At 39.1% G+C, this 24,279-nt stretch overlaps 1 protein-coding gene across 1 annotated transcript in view; it reads left to right on the forward strand.

The window, feature by feature from the left end:
• SPIRE1 (spire type actin nucleation factor 1) overlaps window positions 1–24,279 on the forward strand; it is a 170,568-nt gene that overhangs the window by 72,947 nt on the left and 73,342 nt on the right. The window contains exon 3 of the mRNA XM_019545681.1: window positions 8,405–8,641. Within this exon, the coding sequence (XP_019401226.1) occupies window positions 8,510–8,641 (132 nt within the window). The 5' untranslated portion in view covers window positions 8,405–8,509. The remainder of the gene's footprint in view (window positions 1–8,404; window positions 8,642–24,279) is intronic.

Below are 24,279 nucleotides of genomic sequence, written 5' to 3' on the forward strand. Positions count from 1 at the left end.
TAAAAAAAATCTCTGTAATGAAAACATAGCCCATCAAAATAAATGGCATGATTGTATTTAGTACCTGGAATAAGGTTGGAGGCTTTACAGAAGTCCGTTAGACCAAAACCTTTGAAAACCATTGACATACTTTGTAAAACTATTTTGGACGAGACCTACTTGGGATATTAGAGGTTTTCAGAAAATGGTGTTAACTCATAGATAAAATCAAAATGTCCTCCTTAAGTAGAGGGAAAGTTTGTTGTATGAGTATATCTTTACAGAGAGGGTAGGGTGTGCACACTTAACTTTTTTCATATGTGTATTTCCTGTTAGATGCAGTATGTACCAGTTTTTCATTTTAACTCTAAGGTGTATTTAGTACTAACAATTAGTAGTACCTAAAAAAACCCCCAAAAAACCAAAAGGTAAGTGAAACGTGCCACTCCAAAGTTAATATATTGCATCCTTTTGTCTGTGTAGTTCATAATGAGTAATTAATTTAATTAACTGGGCGCTTGCTAAATCTTGGCTGGCAAACTGGAAGCTGTTGAAGTGTTTAATGTTATCTATTCAATAGTCTGTTCTGAGGTAGTCCAATTCAGCCCTTGGCTTACATTATCAATTTCACCACTATTCCCCATTTATAAAATATTACCCTCCTGCTGGGATTCTGTGAGGAATATTATATTGATATGCATGGTATTCAGATAAGGTGATGAATTTCACATGGGAGATTAAATAAGTAGGATTTTGTCATTAAAGCCATATTGGACACTAAATGTTGACATTAGTCTCTAAGTTGTACTTTGATAGCAATGCAAATTGTCATATAATAAAATTGTTCATCCTCTCCAACAACTGTAATCTATTTGACTTTCAATATTAGATATTGAGGAGGCTTATTGTTTTGTTAGAAAAAACTATTCATCTGACTGTTATTTCTAGATGATCTAAATTGAGACAGATGGTTGATCTTATGTATTTATTCTTTAAAAAAAATATTTGCCCTGTTTTCCATTGCATTTTATATTTTTACTGTAAAAGTCTCTCTTTCTCTCTGTAATGCACAACATGAGCTGTTAGGTACCACTTAATTTATGTGCTGACATGGGAAATTGTCTCCAGTTGTAGGTGTTGGGTAATCCTGTATCAGAACAGAGATAATCACTTGCGTGCTTTTGAAATCAGTAAATGAGGTACACATGTGCTAAACCTGCCCCCCCCCAAACATTATTCATTATTTTCATTACTTGTTATTGAGATTACTTTTGCAAAATGCAGTTGGAATTTTTCATGGAAGATGCAATAGGAATGAAAGTACCATGACTGGGTGCCAAACTCTGGGTTCTTAGTGGGGAGATTGGGAGGGGGGGAGGGAAGGCGGTGGAGTTCAAAGCTAGTGAACTCGCATTGGCATCCAGTGGCTCTGATGAAGGGAGAATTATAGGGAAGGACAGGAATTCTTGCTGAGAAAAGCCCTTTTATATTTTAAGTTCAAGCCTGCCTCTGGGCTTTGTTGCTTTATTTAAAATAAAAGGCGAATCCTAGGAAGGTGGTAGTGTATAGACAGTGCCCTTTTGTGTACGGGAAGTGTGGGGGAATGGCATGTAGACTCTGCCCATTTACACACAACTTTAAAAAAGGCTAAAAGTAAATGTGTTAAAAAATATTGGTACATTACAAAGCAGGAACAGTAATTGAAGAATTATGTTTCAGTTAAACCTTTTATACATGTCCTAAATGTATATGTTGTTTGCTAAATATACATTCATGGTAGATTTGTAATGCTTTAAAGATTTTTGATCACGGATTACTAAAGTTCATTACAAGAAAGTAATTTGTTGCTCTTAAAAAGAAAAAAAAAAAAGAGGTACGTTCTGGTATATGGAATGAAAGCCCACTTCAGCCTGACTTCATGAAACTAAGATCTTTTCTTGTTTACAAAAGGAACCAAAGAATTAAATTTCTTATTGTGTATATCTGGTGTCAAGGTGTTCTGTTTATGTCTGTAAAATTAATTGTATGATTTGCATCCAGAGTGGTTGGAACTTAAACAAAGGTCATTTGTGGTAAAACAAAATTCCACCTTCACTAATGGTTTAAGATTTAAGCACAGTACAGAGTACAAGTTCAGCTTGTGGGAAACAAGTTTTTTTTCTTGGTCCAAAGCCATGACTGGCAAAAGAATTTAGTATGAAGGTGTAAAGCATAATGATGGAGGGTCCCTAGTTTGTTTTTTCTTTAAGTTATTCACCCATTTGTTGATTTGTAGAGAGCTGATCTTCTGCCAAAATTTTGAAGGATCAGGGACAAATCAATTTAAAAATTCCAAGTCTGGACCATAAGAAACAAGTCAATTTAGGCAAATATTTGGGTATCCCAGTACCCTTCCTCAGGCCTCTGGGAGAGAAGCAGATACTGTAAAGCTAAGTAGCAGATGGAACAGAGAGTATTAGGTAGAGTATAATGGACCATGAAGTCACTGTTGATGTTGGGGTTAGCCACAACACAGGCAGCCACTCCGTGGTATGTGGCAGATCAGGGACAGGGCAGGAAACGGAAAGCAGAGCAGGAGATTAGGCAAGGAGCACAGGGCAGGAAGCACAAAAGCAGTAGGAGATTGGGTAGGGAGCACAGAATAAGAAGCAGAAAACAGAACAGAAGTTTGGGCAGAGGAAGGGGATCCGAGTGGCACTTGGGGAGGGTTGGGAACTAATTTGTAGCATGTCTGCTGGAAAGGCTGATCCCAATTGATCTATGCAAGTCTCTGGTACTTAGTGCCCAATAGGCTAATGGATTAATTCCCATGTTCATCTTTTCCCCAAAGGAAATTGTAGCAGGGACCTGTAATCCCTTTTACATGGAGGATAGGAAGCCAGCACTGGAGGGCTGCAATTAGCTGCAGAGAAGCAAGCAGCCAGGTGAAGCTATGAGGAGTTAAAAGTGCAGCAGGAGGACTGCGGGAGTGCTAGTTGCATGAGCACAGGCAGAAAGGGCTCCAGGCAGATGAGAGTCCAATAGCTGCAGCTCAGTGGTTTGAACTGCAGTACCTGAGAGCAGGCTGAGTATTGGGCTAATTAAAAAACGCATAGCAAGGTGAAGGTCATGTGACCCAAATGAGTGGAGCCATGGAGTACTAAAAGCCTGGTTCTTGCTAGCCTGGGCTGCAAGAGAATGGAGACTCAGGCAACACAGGTATCCAAGGGAGCTGCAGAGAGCCTGCAGCTAAATGGTAGGAGTTTGCTGGAGCCCAGGGAGACCTGGAAGGGGTTTATGTTTGATCAGTGGTTGGCATAGTACCAGAGGTTTGGGTATGGGCTACAGGGGTTATGTGGAGTGGGGGTGTCTAGGAGGCACCCTGCAGTAGAAGAGGCTAATGCCCAAAGATGGAGAGAGACTGCAAGGGTCTAGGACTCAGTGGGCTGTATGGGGCTAAAGCCAAGCAGTTTAGAAACTGGAGATAGCAGCCCTGCAAATAGGGTTTTGGGGGGCTGAACCCAGTACAGGGCCAGGGATCCAGTTCAGACAAGGCAAGGACACAGTTAAAGGGGGAGAAGAGAGTTTGGTTCAGCCAGGCTCGGGGACCCGATGGGTCAGAGCATCAGGGCTGAGGGGCCCATAGCATGAGAGGACAGGAACAGAGAGCCTGTGTAATATAATATCTGCAATGCATGGATGTGGCTAGCGGGGTTTGCAGGAGGCCACGATTTTAGCCCTTAAGTCATCTATGACCATAGAGGCATTAGTGGGAGAGCCAGTGTTCAGAGGGAGCAGAGCCCCATAAGGAGAACTGGTATCCAGTGAGGCTGGACCTGAGAGATGGTGCTGTGAGGCTGGAGTCCCAAATCACATGGGCCAAGTTGAGCCAAGACTGAGAGGGAGGAGAGGACTCCTGCTTATGCTGGAAAGTTGAATCCAAAAAGGAGCAGAACTAGATCAAGCACCCAGAGCTCATCAGTCTCTGATGGCAGCCTCCCCACTTAATTTTTACCATCAAGGTGTAGCAGGCAAGGCAATAGGGTGAGACCCTGAGAGGCCAGAGTAGGCAAGCAGGGCAAGATTAAGGCAGCTACCAGAGGGTGTCCTGGCCACCCTTGAGGCAGGTTCTGCTACAGAAATCTACCTGATGACTTTCCAAGAACTATGATGTTAAACAATGAGAGTCTCCCATGTCCCCTTCCGTCCATGGAAAATGCCTATGTCTATTCTAACTATGCATTTGATCTAATAAAAGATATCACCCACAAAAAAATCTTGCTTTTTTCAACAACATCTCAACACTAACAAGGCAATTTAGGCAATTATAGCATTGCTTATTTTCAAACCTGGCAATTTAATATTGCAGTGTCTTATAATAATTACAGTTCTGTCTACTTTAGATAGCTTAAATTAAAGCCTCCAACTATAGATCAGTTGGTCACCTTTTGACTTCTAACATTTTCATACTGTATCTTTTGATCATTGATGTTATGTAGATGTATATTAGAACTTGTTGCCATCTGTTAGGAACTAGAACTTACTATTTTGGTCTTAAAGTAGCAAGTCAGATCCAACTGATTCTTTAAATAGTTAATAAAATAAAAAAAATACAGCCCTTAATTATGCATGTCATAGACTGGTATTTGTCAATTCTTACAGTAAAACATTGAAGACTTGTGATTTTATTTGTTTTCTCACAAGTGAAAGCACTGAGTTTTACATGTAGGCAGCGTTGTCTGTTTGTTTGTTTTTTAATTCTTATGTACTATTTCCAGTTTAATATTCATAAAAAGTCTTTCCTACAATATTATAGTTTCTAGGGTCGGAAGGGACCTGAGTAGATCATCTAGTCCGACCCCCCGCCATGGAAATAATACTGGGGTCAAACGACCCCAGCAAGATGTTCATCCAACCTCCTCTTAAAACCCCCCAGGGTAGGAGCCAGGACCACCTCTCTTGGAAGTTGGTTCCAGATCCTAGCTGCCCTGACCGTGAAGTAGTGCTTCCTGATATCTAGCCTAAACCTGCCCTCTGCCAGCTTGTGACCGTGATTTTTGGTCAATATATTAAAGTCACTTAAGTAGTTAATATGCACATGTGCAAAAAAGTTGGAACATTTCTGTGGATTTTTGTCTGCATTTAATGTATGTTTTTATAGCTTCAGTGGTAATTAACATTAGTTAAAATGTTGCCGCATTTGGTGACATGATTCCAGTGGCAGAGAAGTAGGTAATACAAAGTATCTCAGTTAACATGTTTGCTGTTTTGTTATAAGAGGCTGAAACCAAGACTTGGAACATATTTCTGAACATGACAAAACAAGCATTTGGAAGGCTGATTTGTAGTTCTGTAACTGTTGGTGGTCAGGCTTTTGTGTCGTGAAAGCTTAGCATGTATTATGAAATCTACACTTAGCCCAAACAAATGCACAGGCCATACTGCTAGATAGATGTGCCAACATGGTGGTGGTTTCAAAGTAAAGCAGCAGCTGTCACGGAGTTTTAGCCATGGGACCTTTGAAAGCCTTAATCCTTGTTTGCAAATGGAGAGTGAATGAGTGAGTGAGAGCCCTTGCTTCCCCTCCTCTTTTTTTGGATGTATTTTTCTAGACAATCCCTCTAAAAAGCACAGCAGCCTTACCACAAGGAATTCCATTATTTTTGTACCTCCATGTCACTCCATTTCACTAAAAATGAATTATAAAGCTAAATTTACTGATGTAAAGTTTTGACAAAACTCAGCTTCTGCTGTGTAGCCAATCCAGACGTGTGCCATGTAAATTTGGGAGAGGAGGTACAAGGGAAGCTGGTAGAGAGTAACATAGGATAATGACTGATATTCTATCCAGGTATTAAAATGATCAAAATGAAATAAATCTTAGGAGGAGGAATATTGGATGTTTTTCATCTTTTATTTGATTGTATGGGTTTACCATAAAATATGGGCACTTTATTTTAAAAGCCTTTTTTATATTAAATAATATCTGGACTATTGAGAAACTACTAGGAAAAGTCTGTTTTGAAAAAATATTTGACCTGAAGAAAGGTGGTTTTGTCCCCAAAAGCACTTCTGAGTTCTCGTCTAACTATCCAATAGATCCAAGAAAAAATATCATCAAAAAATCCTTGACATGAGCTGATATGGACACTAATTAACCTACATACGAATTGCAGGTAATTTCTGCACTGACAGTTTGAGAGTCTCTACTGATGAGTTTCAAAATGGTTTCACTGTAGAAATCAAGTGGCAACCTGTTGAGCAACCAGAAGTGTATGATGTTTGATTTCTGGGGATGATTGAAAGAATTTTATTTTCAGTTTGTCCATTAGCCTAAAATCCTTTAGACCAGTAATTCTCAACCAGGTAACTGCTGCACCCAAGGCCCCTGTGAGATCCTTTTAAGTTTACAGTGTGGTGCTTCACAGTATTAGTACTGTTAGGTGTACAAGCATCTACATACAGCTCATAAGATAAATCCAGTTATTTCAATTGATTAGCTGTAGGCTGCTTGCAGACACTAAAAGCAGCCCAGCAACAATCTCCTCCCTGCCCTCCTCCCCCAAAGTGCTTTGTTGGAAGAAGCAGTACATTACTTCAACCCAGCTCTGCAGCATCTGTAAAGATTGCGTGCTTCAGTGGCACTTTTTGTCACTTCTAGCTAAAAAAAAAAAAAAAAAAAAGGTCCACTGAAGCACCCAATCTTTACAGATGTTGGGCAAGCCAGGTTGAGGTAACACACTGCCTCTTCCGGGCATATGCTGGTCTTGGCAAAGGAATGCACTGAGTTTAAAATAAAGTGCTGAGGTTTTTGGGGTTTTTTAATGTCTGCAAGCACTGTTAAGGTCCTTCTGAGTTCTTTACAACAGAACAATTGCTCTATTATTTTTTTTTATAATCAAGGAATGATTGAAAATTAACAGTGGGCATTTTCTGAGGAGTGCCTTGATTCTGACAAGAGGTGTGCCATAAATTGAAAGAGGACAAGACCATGGCTTTAGACTAATCTAGTGAAATATTTTGGTTGCTCGAGTCATACTTGCGGGGGAAAAAAAGCACTTATATTGCTACTGACAAGAGAATTTGTTGTTAGAATAATAGTCAACACCACATTGGATAAAAATGGCATTTGGCTAACAGGATTGGAACATTTGGAAATAGTCTCATTACTGACATCTGCTCCAGTACTAACTAATCCTAAACTATAGCCTGACTAGTCATAATAGAGAACAAGAAAAATGGGAGAACAAATTAAAAACAACACCCCCCCCATACTCTTTCATCATAAAGTAAGGCTGTTTTAACCTCTATATTTCCTTTTCGATTACTGTTTTGCAGCCCTTTGTTCATGGTCATTTATCTGTATAAAGTCGTCGGTTCTATGAGATCACACCCCTTTTCTCTAATGTCTTGATAATGCTAGAACCCCAAGTGCTTCCCTTTATAAATAAACATGGTCAAAGAAAATGCGTTCTTGACATTTTGAGGCATTAAAGGTTAATTCCTTATTACTCTGAAATATTGAGTGAAGAGTGACTACTTTTACTCTGCTCTAAGCACTGTACAGACAATGGGACTCTGATGTCAGTGAATGTCCCATGGTGTCCTATGTCCCATTTTTTAAAAACATTTATACTGTTATTTTGCATATGAGGTACATGCCTATTCTTCAGTTATGTAGCAAACAAGACATTTCTCATTGGCTCCATCAAAGCTAACCCCTGGGATCCTGATAGTTAAAAGTGGTTATGTCTTGAAGCAGTGAAGTGATGAAGTTGAAGGCAGATTTCAGATAACCACTACTGTGGTGAAAGAGTGATATTTTTGTATAGGTTATTCTTCTTGAGAAAAGAAAAATTTGTGTGCCTGTGAAAACTTTACACAAACTAAAACAGGACTTATTTTTTCTTCTAAAATGCCACACTTTAATATATTGAAGTATGGCATTTTAGAAGAGAAAATAAGCCCTGTTGTCTTCTGTAATTATTTTGTTTTCTAATGTGAAATTCTGAAACCAAAATACATGTAGTTTGACATGTCATGCCTCTGGGTGCAGTATACTGCACGTGCAAGGCAATGATGCAATGCAGATAATTGCTTGTTTTTTGATATCCTAATTTAGCATTTGTGGAATGCCCAGTCCATCATATTTTACACAAGAATATTTGTGCTTACACTTGCCTACTTGTTCATTTAAGATGGAGACAGATGAAACAATTATAACAGTGATGGGGGAAGGGATCCTAATGCATTTTTGCTGAATTTGCTAATTTATCTGGGTAAATTGTTACAGTTTAGGTTCACTTACTGTGAAATAGGAGCAGGCAGGCAAACAGTTACCATTGATCAGCTTATATAATTCTTACACCTTAGAGCATAAAAGATAATTATCTGTCTGTCCATGCTGTACTTGATGGTAATTATCATTCCACCTTCTATCTTTTAGATTATTGAATCATTGGGGATTATAATTTATAAAGCGTTGGACTATGGCTTGAAGGAGAATGAAGAACGAGAGCTCAGTCCTCCGTTGGAGCAGCTTATTGATCATATGACCAATACCGTGGAAGCAGATGGGGGTAAAGATGAAGGCTATGATGCTCTGGATGAAGGGGTGGAGGAAGATGATGAAGATGAAAAAGAGGAGGTTGAGGTCATTCACTCCTATAAAGATGTCATGAAGGTACAGTAATGGTCAACTTAAGTGTTACTTTGCTGTTAAAAACTTTGTTCATTCCTAAAGCAGCAGATCTGTTCCCTGTGCTAGCTTCGTTTGTGATATTGCCATATGTGACAGGTCAGTTTATTTAGATAATGGTTGCTTGTGAATATAATGAGCTAGTAGTATTTAATCTTTGGCAGTAAACAACAGAAAGTGAAAGATGATCTGTTTTTCCTTTTACTTGATATCAGGATATTCTGTAAGCACTTCATTCTGATTTTTGTCTACCAGATGGATGTTAAGCCTCATAGTATGATAACTGCTCTATTCTTTTGAACTAAAAGTATCAAAATGAGAGTTAATTTTCAGGTAACATTCACCTACACATTGGTGCAATGTTCCTTTAGTTATTCTCTCCTCACTCATGTAAGGGAATGACTATTCTTAAGATTAGCTCATTTGTATACTGTGACTCAGAGTGCCATATTTCACTGAGAAGAATTGTGATTACGATTTCTGACCCTAGTAGTGACATTTGCGAATATGTATCATATATGCTTTAAGTACACTGGGCTCTCCAATATCAGTTTTCCTTTTCTTGACAGTCACTTCTAAGTAGGTAAGCCTCTATTTTATGGTAAGAAACCTTTTTAGAGATAGAGATGTTAGAATTGTCTGACATCTTTGTACTGGGAAGCAATAAATATGGATACTGGATTGTCACAAATATTTTATTTTTAGTAATGGAATCTGCATACATCATCTGTGCAGACTGTTATATTAAGAGTGTAGTGTAGACTAGAAGGTTGCAGATCTGGTTACTCTCATGTGAGGACATGGACCTTTCAGCCCTTTCAAGAGCACTTTCAAAAGGGCAGCAGCAAGTACATTCAGACTGCTGTGTGTGAATAAGCTGAGAATGATTAAGTGCAGGAAACCCAGCTATGGCTTTAACTCTGAATGAAGGGGTTAACCTGGCTTTTCAAGGTTAGGGATCAAGGAAATTATCCAAGGACCAGAGTCTTAGCTTGGTTTTCCTCAAAAATGGAAGATGGGGACAGAATGGCCAAAGAGAGCACACGGTAACAGATTTCTCAGGAACAATAGACACTTGTCAGACTACTGAAAGCTGCCCTTGTGACTGGATGAAGAGAATTTTATTTTGACTTTTTAAAGCCTTTATTATACAAATATTTAAATATTAAATCTTAAAAACACAAAGCTGAAAGTGCATCCCAGGTGGAACATGAAATACTTGATAGCGACAAAAACCCTGTATCGCCAAGAGATTGAAACTTCCTTTTTCCCTGCCTTTCACCTGATTCGTCTTCCGCCTTACAGAGTGCCCCCACAATGGTCCAGCACATTACAAACTATATTTCTATATTTTGTTGCAAGGTGTAGTGACCAAATTAAAATGTCATGCATGCCTGGACCAAGAACTGGAAGAGTTGGAAGGTGCCGCCAGCTGGTCGCTGCAAACTGGTTTCTGCAGCTTTCAGAGTTGCAATCTTCGCTTGGCTCATCAGGAAATTAGCTAGGCAGATCACTCTCCCCTTGGCCACATAGTAAGAGATAGAGAAGATGTGCTGGGTGGGGGACCTCAACCTTGATTGGGAATTTTTCCAGTTGGATCCCTATTGCCTTAGCTGAGATACTGTGCCACCCTTCTACCACAGCCTTGCCCAGACCTGGCAGGCCTACTTCCAACTGAAACCTCAGGGCAGGAGCCTGCAGTTTCCAGAGCTGCTTCAGGAGCCCCTTGTCCATAACTTCTAAATGTTTTAATAACTGGCTTTTACATTGAGTTTAGAGTGCATTTTAGGTTTTGTCACTATTTTGATAAAACAGAGAGAAAGGAAGCAGCCTATTCTTGCCATTACCCCAGTGTAAAACAGCTAGGACTAGCACATGGATAGGGTGAATCTGGTTTGACCTGTTGCCCTGATTAATAGAGAACAAGGTATTATACTGACCTGCACAAATACTTTAATCAGAAACTAAATGATTTTTTTTTCATTTGGTTACCTAAAGTCAGGTATATCAGAGGTGTGCTTGTGACCTAATTTTGTGGAGAGTCATGCATCTCCTCTGACAAGCTGAAGAGATCTCCTGTTGGTGTCAGTGGGAGGTGACTACACTGGCACCTTTGAGCTAGGTGAGTAGCACTTCACCTAGCCCACAGAAAAATGTTAGAGGAGGTATGGTTGATTTCTCTTTGAGGGGAAAATTTGACACTGGAAAGAACAGGTGGAAGAAACAGTTATCAGATGGAAAGGTGGGATGGTTCAGCTGAGATGAGTTCAGCTTGTCTTCAGAAACTTTGCTTAGGATGGCAGAAGGGAAAATTGTATGCACAAGGAAACATGCAATGTACAGATGTGCAGGAAGTGTTTTTGAGGGTTTTTTGAAGCTCATTAAATTTTTGCAAGTAGCTTATGGGGATTGCAGATTGTTTGGGGCTAATGCAAGAATAATTCGCTTTTCTTTCTCTTTAATTTTATCAAAATATCAATAAAATCTAAAAGCTGCTTTATCTGTCACTGGGAAACATTCTGTTGGTACACATCATTTACACAGGCTATTGGGGGAAAAATATGGATGGATCATATTAAAGTACTGGCAGAACATCACTGACAGCAGTAGTAAAATATAAAACAATTAAGAGAAATAGCCCAGTCAGATATCCACAGATAAGGTTTTTCTCTGTTTACTCTGGCAGTAGTCTAGCTGTATAATCTCAGGTATGAACAAACATACTTGGAGCAGCTTCAGGAAGGGAGGATCTGCATCTCAGGAACCTGCAGAAGTTGTGATACTGTAGTTGTTACGTGTGCATCGACCTTAGCAATTCAAGTGAGCTCAAAGCAGCAGCAGCTCCCCTTTTCCTTTTGAAGCCTCTCCAAGGCCCCTGCTACATATTACATAGATTAGGTAATTAACTGGTTAATCATGCAATAAATTTAGATTGTCCACACATGCAACCTGATTATCACATGATAAAAATGACAGTTCCACTATAAAAAGAGCCAACCAGCTATAACGTTAGTGGTTGAAAACATGTTATGACTCTCTAACTGGTTTCTCTCCGGCTTTAATTTGAATGTTTGGCAGGGCCCCAAGTGAACATTCGTTCATACTCTTCAGTAGTTTTATGTACCACCTTTTAATCATGAAACATATATAAGTATTGCAGTTTATTAACTCTTAAAACTTGGTTCTATTTTTTTAAATAAGTTTTTCTGATTCCTAAGGGATATCAAATATTAATGCTATGTGAACTTTTTTCCCTTTTTATTAGAAGCCTTAGAATTTTTTCAGTTCTTTTTTGTTATTCTTTATAAGTTTATAGTCACTAGCTTAGCACTGTGACTGCATATGTCTGTATTCCCTCTGCATTACCAGGACTGTACAACAGCATTGTTCTGTCACATCTTTAACATCTGTGTTGGTCTATAAGATTCTTTCAACTTTGCATTGCTTTCAACCACACCTTTTCCCAGGGTAAGCCTGTGTGCCAGATATAGGGGGAAAATACACTTGTGCAGTTGCAAAATATGTACAGGCTACACCCTTATTTATCCAGTGCTTCATAATAGCCATGTGGTCTTGTGACCGCAAGATTCAATTATTGTAATTCCCTCTTTAGCAGAGCTTACTGTAAAGCTTTCTCCTTGTCTGACAGCTTGGAGAGAATGCTGAAACAGGTTTGTTCACTGCCTTGAATAACTATCGCATCTTCCCTGCCCCACTTTCCGTCTAACATGTCAGTCTTAAAAATGGAAGATTGGGTTTACTTTTTTCCTATTGATTTTTTTAAAGTCCTTAGCTTGTAACTACCTAGGGAATATAGAGTTGTCTTTGAAATGAACTTGAATGATGACCTATCTTCTCTTAAGAGGTTCATCATTATTATGTCAAAGATTTTTGGCTGAAAAAAGGTGTACTTTCTTTTATCTCAGGGCAGGGGGATGGGAGCGGGAACTATCAAAAAGTTGAAAAACAGGGGAGAAAATAAAGTACTTTACTTTTGCCATGGGATGGATGAGGTTTGGTCATCACTATGCCTTCCCCTGGAATTGACTTTGGGAATCCCTAGTAATCTGGTTGATATGGATTCACCAGAGCTGGAAAAAAGACAACAGAGGACCAGTCCTGTCAAAATCATGAACAGAGATTATAACTTACGGAGGTATGAGGAAACCCATTTTTCAGCTCTGTGTACTTCAAAGCCATTTGGCCACATTGATTTGAAGTTCAGTTATGTGCCTTGATAAGTACAAAACTACTCTACAAACTTCCCTGGTATTTGAACAATACACATACACAGGAAAGAGATTGTTTGCCCGATAGATATGTTTTATAAACCTTGGTGCATTTCAAATGTTGTTGTGCTGGTACAAGTGAAGGAGGTGGGAGATGATACTAGTGGAGACTGGCAGTTTTAGCATATTGCATTATGTGTAGCAGGAATTTTTCTCTTTCCATTTATAGTCAATTTGACAAAGGCTGCTGTGTACCAAAAACTAATTCTCTCTTATGCATGTCATAACTTGTTTGCAGTTCTGGGTCCTTTCATAAACAATAAACTCAATTTTAAAATGTCACTGTAGCAATTTCCTGATTTTAGAAACAGGTATTATGCACAGTACTGTGTGATCTCACTGAAACTATGTAAAAGGTTACATAGTAACCAGATAATAGTTTGAAATTACATAATGCAACATAACAATTAATTAAAAATCATCTTTGTTTATAAGCAAGTATTGGGCACAGCAAGTTGTGGATGCTGAACACTGGTATAGGCTAGCTAGAGGGACTATGGAATTGTGGTTGCTTTCGAACACTACTGATATTACTGATTTGCTGATATTACCCATTTGTTGACATGGTCCTTTTAAATTAGCAGATTCAAGATTAGATGATTCTTAAATGTTAATAGTGTACAGCAGCTTTTTTCATTGGGAAGGTGAGGATTTAAACTTTACAGTGTGGTACTGATCTGCCTGTTTCTTCCATTTTTCACTAGTGTGAGAATAGAACAAATCATCAGTTCAGGGACTCGGGATATTTATTGATGACAGGATGGATGAATGTTTTATTACAGATACTGCTGATGTCTGTAAAGAATTTCAAGAAGCATTATAGTGAGAAGTACCCAACGCAAAAGTAAAATTGCAGGCAGTAAAGAAGCGGATAAATCAAGCACTTATTCCACCTCTGTTTCTTGCCAGTATTCTTAATACAAAGTACAAGGGTAGATGTCTAGCTGCTGAACAGGAAAATGCTGCAATGACATGGACATCTATCTCTTTATCACTCATCAGTCAGGTGCGGAAAGAATATTTTCTTAGTTTGGACTGCTTCATTCAAAGCTAAGAAATCAGTTGAGAGTTGAAGAAGCGAGAGAGCTTGTTTTTCCTCTTCTAGTCTAAGAATAAAAAGAGGGAGGAGAAATTAGATTTATGAGCTCTAAAAACTTGGAAGAAAGGGAGTAAACGTTTTCAAAACAGCCTAGGTTAAAAAAAAAAAAAAAAAAGGCTGTCTCATTTTAAAGTAAATTAGGCCAGTAGGAAATTAAGCTCAAATGATTTTCACCCAAGCATTTTAGAATTTTTTCCCCAAGATGACCTGAAATCATTGGTTTAATTCACTAACCACAGTTCTTACTTCTAATACTGTAACAGTTAATACTAGTCTTTAATAAATTAGTAAATTGTAAATGTGCATCATGTTTTTGATTATTTTTTACACTAGTGTCCATATCTAAAACATGTTTAATAAATTTTAATTTCTGATTTTTTGTGCTTAATTAAATTTAAGTTGCCATCTTAATAAAGCTTGATACAAATATGAATGCAGTTAGTCATCTAGTGAATAAGAAATATATATTCACTATTTTGTACCATACTAAAATCTTGGATTTTTAACAATCCAGAAATATTAGATTACATATACACATATGTAATGTATATTATAGATGACATATAATATATACATTTGATATTGTGTTTACACACACACACACACAATCTATAATTTAAAAATATATACTTATCTGCTTTGGGCACCTTGAAAACATTATGTACCAAACCTACTATACTCCTCCTCCTCCTCCTCCCAAGCTTTCGATACGGTATCCCACCCCATACTGGTGAACAAGTTAAGAGGCTGTGACTTGGATGATTACACAGTCCAGTGGGTGGCAAATTGGCTAGAGGTTCGTACCCAGAGAGTGGTGTTGGACAGGTCGGTATTGACCTAGAAGGATGTGGGCAGTGGGGTCCCGCAGGGCTCAGTCCTTGGTCCGATACCCTTCAATGTATTCATCAGTGACTTGGGCAAGGGAGTGAAGTGTACTGTGTCCAAGTTTGTGGATGACACAAAACTTTGGGAAGAAGTGGACACACTGGAGGGCAGGGAACAACTACAGGCAGACCTGGACAGGTTGGACAAATGGGCAGAAAACAGTAGAATGCAATTTAACAAGGAGAAATGCAAACTGTTGCACCTATGGAGGAAAAGTGTCCAGCACACCTCCTGCCTAGGAAATGACCTGCTCGGCAGCGTGGAAGTGGAAAGGGATCTTGGAGTCTTAATGGACTCCAAGATGAACATGAGTTGTCAGTGTGATGGAAGTCATCAGCAAAGCTAACAGCAGATGCATGACAAACAGAACCAAGGAGGTGATGCTTCCCCTGTATTGGGCACTGGTCAGTCTGCAGGTGGAATACTGCGTCCAGTTTTGGGTACCACACTTCAAGAGGGATATGGATAACCCGGAGAGGGCCCAGAGAAGGGCCACTCATATGGGTAAGAGCTTGCAAGCCAAGCCCTACATGGAGAGACTAGGGCACCTGGCCCTCTTCAGCCTCTGTAAGAGAAGATTGAGAAGTGACCTTGTGGCTGCATATAAATTCATCATGGGGGTGCAGAAGAGAATTGGTGAGGCTCTACTCACCAAGGCACCCCTGGGGGTTACAAGAAATAATGACCATGAGCTAACAGAGAGCAGATTTAGACTGGACATTAGGAGGAACTTCTTCTCAGTAAGTGGCCAAAATCTGGAACGGGCTCCCAAGGGAGGTGGTGCTCTCCCCTACCCTGGGGGTCTTCAAGAGAAGGTTAGATAGGCATCTGGCTGGGGTCATCTGAACCCAGCACTCTTTCCTGCCTATGCAGGGGGTCGGACTCAATCTATTGAGGTCCCTTCCAACCCTAACATCTGTGAATCTACTACTGGTCTGCATTCCTTTGCCTCTGCTGCCAGAAGTACTGGTGCTAGACAGCAGCAGCCACACCTGAAGCACAAGAGCATGTATTCAAATCAGTAGCTGTGCACCGTGGATAGGGACCAGTTGCTGAAGGAGCTGTGGCAGCTGACAGAAAGCATGGGAATGTCTATATGCACCTTCTGCCAGTTGTTGGCTGTTCTGACTTAGCAGAGGTGGTCTATCTCTGCTGGCAGAAAGGAGAGTTTTGACACCATAGTGAGAGTATAAATTCACCCCAAAATTTGCTGCAATCTTTGTAGCAAAATTTTATAGGGTAGTTTAGACCTAAAGTGATCTGAGATATGCAACAAGTCATCTCCCTGAAAGGACAACCAGATTTGATGTTGTGATAATTCCAGCACAGATTCTTTAAAAATATGCTCAAAACATTTCCAGCTGCCCCTGTATATCTGAAAGAAACAAAATGTGGCAGGAAACCGGTTTTCTTCTCTGTTGCTTGTCACATTGAATTCAGATTTTCCCTATGTGTTTGGATTCAGATTCACCTTGCAATCCTGCTCTAACCATTTATTATGCATAATATTCATAATCTTTCATGTCAGAAATATGCACCATTTTTCTCTCTTTTTTTTCTGTTTTAGCAAAATATGAATCTGTTCTTTATTCTCTGTTAAAGAGGATCCCTCATCTTGCACTTGGAACTAAAATCTGGAAGCCATTCTGCATTAATACATAGTTTATTTGCAGTGAGATGCAAGGTGTTTTGCTGTTTAGTCAAATAATTCCTAGAGAAATTCATTCACATTTCTTACTAATGACTGTGGGAATCTGGGTAAAGGTTGTCCACCAGGTCAGTTGCTACAGCAACTCTGCAGTACAACAAAGTAACAACAGCAACAAAGGTTCTCCTAATTACTGAAGTGAACTGTATATCCTCAGGCCTAAAGATACACTTTTATTGGCCTTAAGCCAGACTGCTCTGTTCAAAGCTGAACTGATCCGCATCTTATTCTGTCTCTTCATCTAGCAAATGCCTGTGCTTTCTGAATATTGAAACTGGTAATTGCAAAGCATTCCCATGTGCTTCGTTTCTAAGTTTCACTGTCACCATGCTAGCAGCAGCAGTAGATCCATCCAGACGAATTGGACAGGACAGAAACTGATCTAATTTCAGGATTCAGTGAAGGAACAGCATGTCAGGTTCTAGTTTTCATCCTGGTAGACCCTGCTGTCCTTGATATTTACAGCATTATAATTTACACGTTTTAACTTAGCTGGCTTAAGATCCTTTCTGAAAAAGGCACAGACATCTAGCCCATTTCAACTCTGATTCAGTCTTCTGCTGCTGACAATTACTATAATTTCTGTAGGTCAGTGGTACTTTTGAACTCTATGCAACTACAGCATCTCAAAGAGAATGTGCCAGGTATCTTACACAGAGTGGCTTGTGGAGTTTGCACAGATATATTTTCTATAACAATCAATACTTTCCAGGTTATTTTGAAATTGGACATCTCCTTTAGCACTTTGTGCTCAATACTTCCTGTAGTCATGTTCAAAAACTCTGTTCAGTACACTAAGCAATTTATTTCTTAAGTTTTACACAGTGTAGATTTTGCTGTAACTTATGGAATCTAACTCAAGACAACAGGAAAGAAAAAACCCTTTTTCTTTTTAAAATTGGATTTTTGTAGCCCTTTTTAAGGAAAGGAGAGACATATGTAAAGCAGGTATACACACACATTTGAACCCTGGAAAAGGTGATTAGAGAATTTTCTATTTTATGACAACAAGGGGCAAATATTAGGTAGTTTAACCATTTAATACTGAGACAAGTGATTTGACTCTTGTTTCTTTGCCCCTAAAACAAGAGACCTAAAAATATATTTTTTGGCCCATTTGTTTTCCTTCAGAAGCCTTAGCAAGTCTAATGTTCAATTCAAAAATTGATGCTAGCACTGTTCGATGGTTGTGCCATGCTCTCCTACTTTTCTAGAGAGAAAAAATCCCTTTGAGAGCAAAGTGATTATATTAAAATTTAATTGACTACATATTTATAACATAGTATGTTCACTCTTCCTTCCACGTGCATATGTGCATTTGTATAGTAGATACACATTCATATGATTGTATGCATGTATTTAATGTAGTCTAGTCAAAGTATCTCTAAGTAACATTTTGCTTTTGAATTGGGGAGAGAGAAAATATGGCAATTTTGGGTTAAAACCAAACTTCAAAAGTCCTTTCTCATGTGTTAAAATCCTTTCTCTTTTGGCATAACATACAGTATTAACAAGTAAATGCAATTACTTTGAAGCTAAGGAAAGTGTTAGCATGGTTTAGTAAGGCCTCTCATGTCTGGCCTTGAAAAATCACGTCTTGGTGGAAATGTACATAATGACTCAAAGGTAACTGTAGGAAATGTGTTTTTAAATACCAGAAATTTAAAATCCAAAATATATTCAGTATGCTAAGCCTTCTGTTGTATTTCAAATGTGTGGAAAGAAAAAGGATTCTTGCACATTAGCTTGATCAAAACCCACAAATGGCTTTGGTTCAAATTTAATGTAATTTTAAAGCTGCTTTGAATGTGAGGCCTTTACCATAGTTACTTGAGTATAAGGGGACACCCAATAATTATATTCTATATTTGGAAATTGTATACACTTGTTACAATTTTCCAGGTATAGAATATAATTATTGAAGGTTTGTCTGGAATTTGTTTCCCTCCCACTGCCACAGCAGGGGGAAATGAATTTGGGGGTCAGGTAGTCATGCTCCGAGTTGGCTGAATTTTATCAACTGCATAGTTAGTTTCCATTACTGAGCACATGCTGCTTCTGGCATCAGTTCAATGATATACAGTGTATTTAATGAGGTTTCCTTGTATGCAAATATAAGACAGGCTTCCACCCATACTGATTCAGGGGGAGGGTGGGGAGGGGGATGGACCACGACTCATTATTTGATTATATATGGTAACTGAATGATTTTGATGGATAGCTGTCTACCAGATAGGGCTCTGGAGTCTTGAACTGAGGTCCTGATTTTCCATTCCATCTATTGCAGTTGGAAGTCGGCATGTGGCGCACAATTATTATTTTTGAGATTTAACCACTACATTCTCTTTAAAAAAAATAATAGATTTGATTACTTGAAAGTGATAAAATGCGAATAGGAGCTAGTTATTGCAGTTTATTTTATTGAAAACACCATACACTAACATACAGTGCTTGGTTAGCTAGCAGTTTCCTCACAAAAGCCTATCAACATGCACATGCATGTGCATACATTCCAGTTGTTTAAATATCTTGCCCTGTGGGCACAAAAATCAGCACTTCAGCAACCTGATTTTTTTTCTGTCTTCTTGGTAGCTCTAACTCTGTTGCTGATGCTGACATTGACATTGGGCATTCAGGAAAAACTACAATGCAGTAACAAGGCTGCAGAACTATAACTAACAAGGTTATGTTAATTCTTCACTGTCATGGTCTGTTTGTATTTCTTAGCCTTCATTTGTTAGCCTTCAAATGCTTTAGGGCAAGGATTATTGTTGTTCTGTGCTTATACAGCACCAATTGCATTTACTTGTAAATATTACTAAGTCTTACTATTAACAACAAGGAAAGGCAGGAGAGATGACCAGCATCTCTCTCCTCTTTGTGCTAAATTTGATGTTTAGGTCCCTCTACATGTGCAGTTAAAGATGCAGTGAAATTTAATGTGCAGTCCACACAGTCATGCCTCCTGCTATGCTACACGTGCCATCACGCCTTATTACCAATGCAGAAGGAGTCCAATCCCCCTGTACAGGCAATAAGCAAGCTCCTGTGGCTGGAAGCTCCCTCAGCTGAGGGCTTCCAGCCGTGCGGGTGTCCTATGTACCTCTGCAGCTGGGAGATGCAGCTAATGTGATCTCCTAGCCCTGGGGGTGCGTAAAGCCCCTTGACAGTCTCCTACAATATCCTTATTAACGAGCTAAAAAATACAGATTAGATGAAAGTACTGTAAGGTGGATATGTAAGTTGTTGGAACATCATACTCAGCAACTAGTTCTCCATGTATCGGTGGTGGAAGGCCAGGGTAATGGGGTTTAGCCCCCACCAAACTGGGCTGGCGACAGTGACTCCAGTACCACTGCTGCTGCAGTGCTGCACCCAGTGCCTCTGCCGTGCACTCCACTGCTGCTGCACACACAGTGCCAGTGCGTGCCGGCCCTGGAACGGCCCTGCGGGAGGAAAGGGTAGGGTCAGACAGGCACGCTTCACACCACCCAGCGCCACCCAAATATTATTTTCTAGTGCCGTTGATGGCTCAGTGTCTAGTTGGGAGGAGGTATCAAGTGAGGTTCCTCAGGGGTCTGTCCTAAGTCCAATATTGTTCAACACCTTCTTTAATGATTTGGATGATGGGAATGAATACATTCTTAGCAAACTAGCAAATAACACCAAGTTGGATGGAATTACAGACACTCTGGAAGACACAGGGCTAGTATCCGTATCCAGGATGACTTGAACAGACTGGAGAATTGGTCCACAGTCAAACAGATGAGATTCAACAAGCACAAATGTAAAGTCTTGCACTTTGGATAGAATAGTCGCATGCACAAACACAGACACAAATTCACTGCTCTTGTAGTAATCTGCAAAAATATTTGATCTGAATAAGGGAAGGAACACAGGGTAAGGGAGCAGTAAAATCCTTGATGTGTTCCAGTTTCTTGTTGGAAAAGTTTTTGGAGTAGGTAGAAAAACATGGATAAAGTTAATCAGTTTCACAAATATAAATAGCTCAGTTGGACACAACCCAACCATATTTGCCCATGACTGCAGTCACAGACTAGCTTACTGCTATAAATGAGATATTTGGAATGGAATTAGGTTCCCTATTAATCCCAACAGGAAGGAGGAAGCTTAGCTTTCTTAGTTGAGAAGGAGGAAATTTACTTGGTATCAAATAATCTTATGGAGAGTTTTCTAATTCTGCTGTAGTTAAATGTCTGCAGCTTTAGGCTCTGATCCTGCAGTTAATTTATTTTTGATTCAGAACATGAACCTGGCCCTAAAATATCATGAGTTTAAAATAAAAATAATATACTTGAGGCTCTTGTATCAGGCTTCTGCAGGTTTTTATTTTATTTTATTTTTAAGCTTATTGAGTACGCAGGGTCACAATTTCAAGCTTTTCTTTGCAATTATGAGGGCAAAAAATAGTAAGAAGCCTGAGTTCAATAGAAAATACCAGTTATTGCAGGACTTGTGATAATTTCATAAGACTAGATAACAGGAATACAAGGATCTGCCCAGAGAATTCATTGAAAGATGGGAGCCATAGTCCTTATAGGATTTTGTTACCAAGAGATGTACAAATGGATAAAAGAGCAGGGTTGCCACTTGCCTTTATTCTAGATATACTAGGAAAACATGCCACAGGTTTTCTGTTGCATCCAGGAAGCATTGAATCAGGTTTGCTAGTCAAATTATTTTCTTTAGACTTATTTATTTAAATGATTTTTATATATATATATATATATATATATATACACACACACACACACACAAGCTTTATAAGTTATTTGATCTCTTGCTGTAAGCCACCCTGCGCCTTTGAGAAGGGCACTATATACAGCTAATATATACATTAAAACTGCTAATAATGGAGGTTTTCCTTTAACCTTATTTTTACAGTGAGCTGAAGACTTGAACTTGCCAGATGAAGGTTTTCAAGTAAGGAGTTACGCCATGCATGGAGAAATAAGCTTTTATCATGCTGTGGTCTAATGAAGGCAAAATAAGGCTGGTTTTGGTTGTTAAATCCATGTGCTTACTCATTGCGAATGAGGTTAAGAAGCTTGTTAATGATTTGTGTTTGGTTATGCAATTGAAAATCTGCTGCAAAGCTTCAAAACAAAATGCAATGGCAAATTCTATTCATCTAGTGAGAATAATTTCAATGTCCTACATAAGAACAATTAAAATAAATGAAGTCATACATTTTAAAATTTTGTATAGTATTGTACAGAGCTAAATTCCTAGAAGTAATGCCTGCTGGTGTTCATTTTATTTAATATATTTTGTGAATTTTGTTTAGCTAATTATTAATAACCTCTTCAGTTTATTACAGTGACACTAACTTATCAGATATCCATGTACTGTATTCAGATTGCTTAGTATTGAAATTGAATATGAATTATTAAAGTATCACTATAAAAACTAACCCTCTTTGCCCCTTTCTCTTACATAAATGTTAACCCTATATAGAGCTCTTGAGTTTTGCATTGAAGAAAATTCCTGGCCAGTTTTAGGTAGCTATTGATAAAGCCATTATTTTTCCCCTTTTGTTCAAGTGTTCTTATATTTTACTCAATACTTATTTTATTTGCATTTTTTCTTATTATTAGCCTCTGCCAAATAGTCATTGTTATACTTAAGTTGAACTTATCCTGAAGTTGCATATATGCCCTAGGTCCTGAATATACCTCACTTTTGTTTGCTGGGAGGGATTATGGGGAAGGAAGATCTCATAAAACCTCTCTCATCCTGTGCCTTATGCAAAGCAGCCGGATACAATAACAGCTTTGTGTTCCCATGATCATTCCTCCTAGTAAGCCAATACTAGCTGCTCCTAAGGATAAGGCAAGTGTCAGAGAAGTCTGTGGTAGCATAGGTGGCCAGACGCTCACGGGAGCATAATTGGCAAGAAAAAAGATAACCTCATGTTGGAGCGGAGAAATTCTTCACTTTCAGTCATTCAGGTCACACAGACAGTAGTTTCAAAACTTAGTTGATGGAATATTGGTTAAACTGTTATACAGATTTTAATGTACAATACGTGTGTCCACACACACCCACACAGTCACTAGAAGATTGATGACTGGAAGTTGCTGAAAGACTGACTAATGATTTTGATATATGCTACTGGTTTGCACATGCATTTGAGAAAATTGAGTGTAGGCTTGAGATTTGGCCCTTACTTATGAATAATCCCATTTATGTCTCTAAACTATCCTCAGACTGTTCCTGTTGACGCTAAACCAGTGTTTCCCAAGCTATGGGTTGCAATAACAGCAGATGGGGTTGCAGGGGTGGGAGGCTGTGGGTTTGGAGTGAGGGGCCATGCTGAGTAAATGGGGTCATGCTGAGGAAGTGGGACTATAAACGGGGGCCTTGCTGAGGAAAAGTTTTGGAAGCACTGCCCTAAACACTTAGTTTAGTTGGCACTTGAGAAACACATTCCTTGAAGAAGCAAAATGTTCCCTGTTACCACGATACATTCCTGCTGAGATCATACAGGGGAAGTGAATCAATAGAAAAAGCATGTATTCCAGCAATATCTGCATGCAGGGACGGCACACTTTTTTTTTTTAATCTAAAAATGATTAGGTATTTATCCAAGAGAAATTAACATTTACATGAACAAATCCTAAACAAGAAGCCTGTACTGACATGTAAAAGAAGTTGTATATAAAAATGAATTATGCTAAAATGACTGTTTTGAGATTAGTATTTGCTTGCCAGAGGAAATTTGTCACATTCAAAGAGGCTTTTACTTGGAGTCATGTTATATTGCTCATATTAAGTTCTTGTTTATTTACTATTTGTGGAGCTAAGGAAGATTGAGAATAAGGTTCAGTGGGCTTTACAGATCCATAATGAGAACTTAGGCTTGGAACCTTGTAGTTAATTGTTTTTTTTCTGTTGTTTGCTTTGTTTTTCTGTTTCCTTAAGTTCCAGATATTTCCAAGGGTTTTAATTACAGGATTTATTATGAATACATTTTTCCCAAGGGTAGAGATTGCATAACTGTCACAGTCAAAATCATAGAGACACAGGCTAGGAATAGACATTCAAGAAGCCCATCCCTGAATTGATTCAGTCTTTGCAGTTTAGTCTAATCTGCAGAGTTTGAAATGGTTTGCAAGTGGGCAGATATTCACTTTTGATTCCAGAAATGCAGGCACATGCATGCAGTGGCTCAGGCTAGAAGCAAAGGGGTGCTAGCGTGGGCCTGCCCTCCCACCCCTTCTGTAGTGCTGAGCTAAAGTGGGGCAAGGCCAGGCCCCCAGGACACTATGATTATGGAGGGATTTAAGCTTCCACCATGCTTCCACATCCTCAGGGTGTGCCCAGAGGGGGTAGGGGAAGTAGCCATTGCCAGGCTTTTCCCCAGGTCGCAGTTCAAGGGATAGGAAGTCTTGTTAGGTCCCAGCCCCCAGCTAGCAGTCTTAGGCAAAGGTGGGGAGGAGCTGCTTGTATGGAGTGCATTCATCTGTTGGATGCAAAAAATTGCGGTCCGTTTCTTGGAGGCTCGCAAAGTATCACAGACACAAATACATTAGGTGGCACAAAAGGTGTATTTGCAAATAGGGTCAGAGCAGAGTCAAAAACTCAGATTACTCTGAACCCACCAAGGAATTTTTGCAGG

The sequence above is a fragment of the Crocodylus porosus genome, unplaced genomic scaffold (assembly GCF_001723895.1).
Source record: "Crocodylus porosus isolate Cpor-Errol unplaced genomic scaffold, CroPor_comp1, whole genome shotgun sequence".
Taxonomy (NCBI): domain Eukaryota; kingdom Metazoa; phylum Chordata; order Crocodylia; family Crocodylidae; genus Crocodylus; species Crocodylus porosus.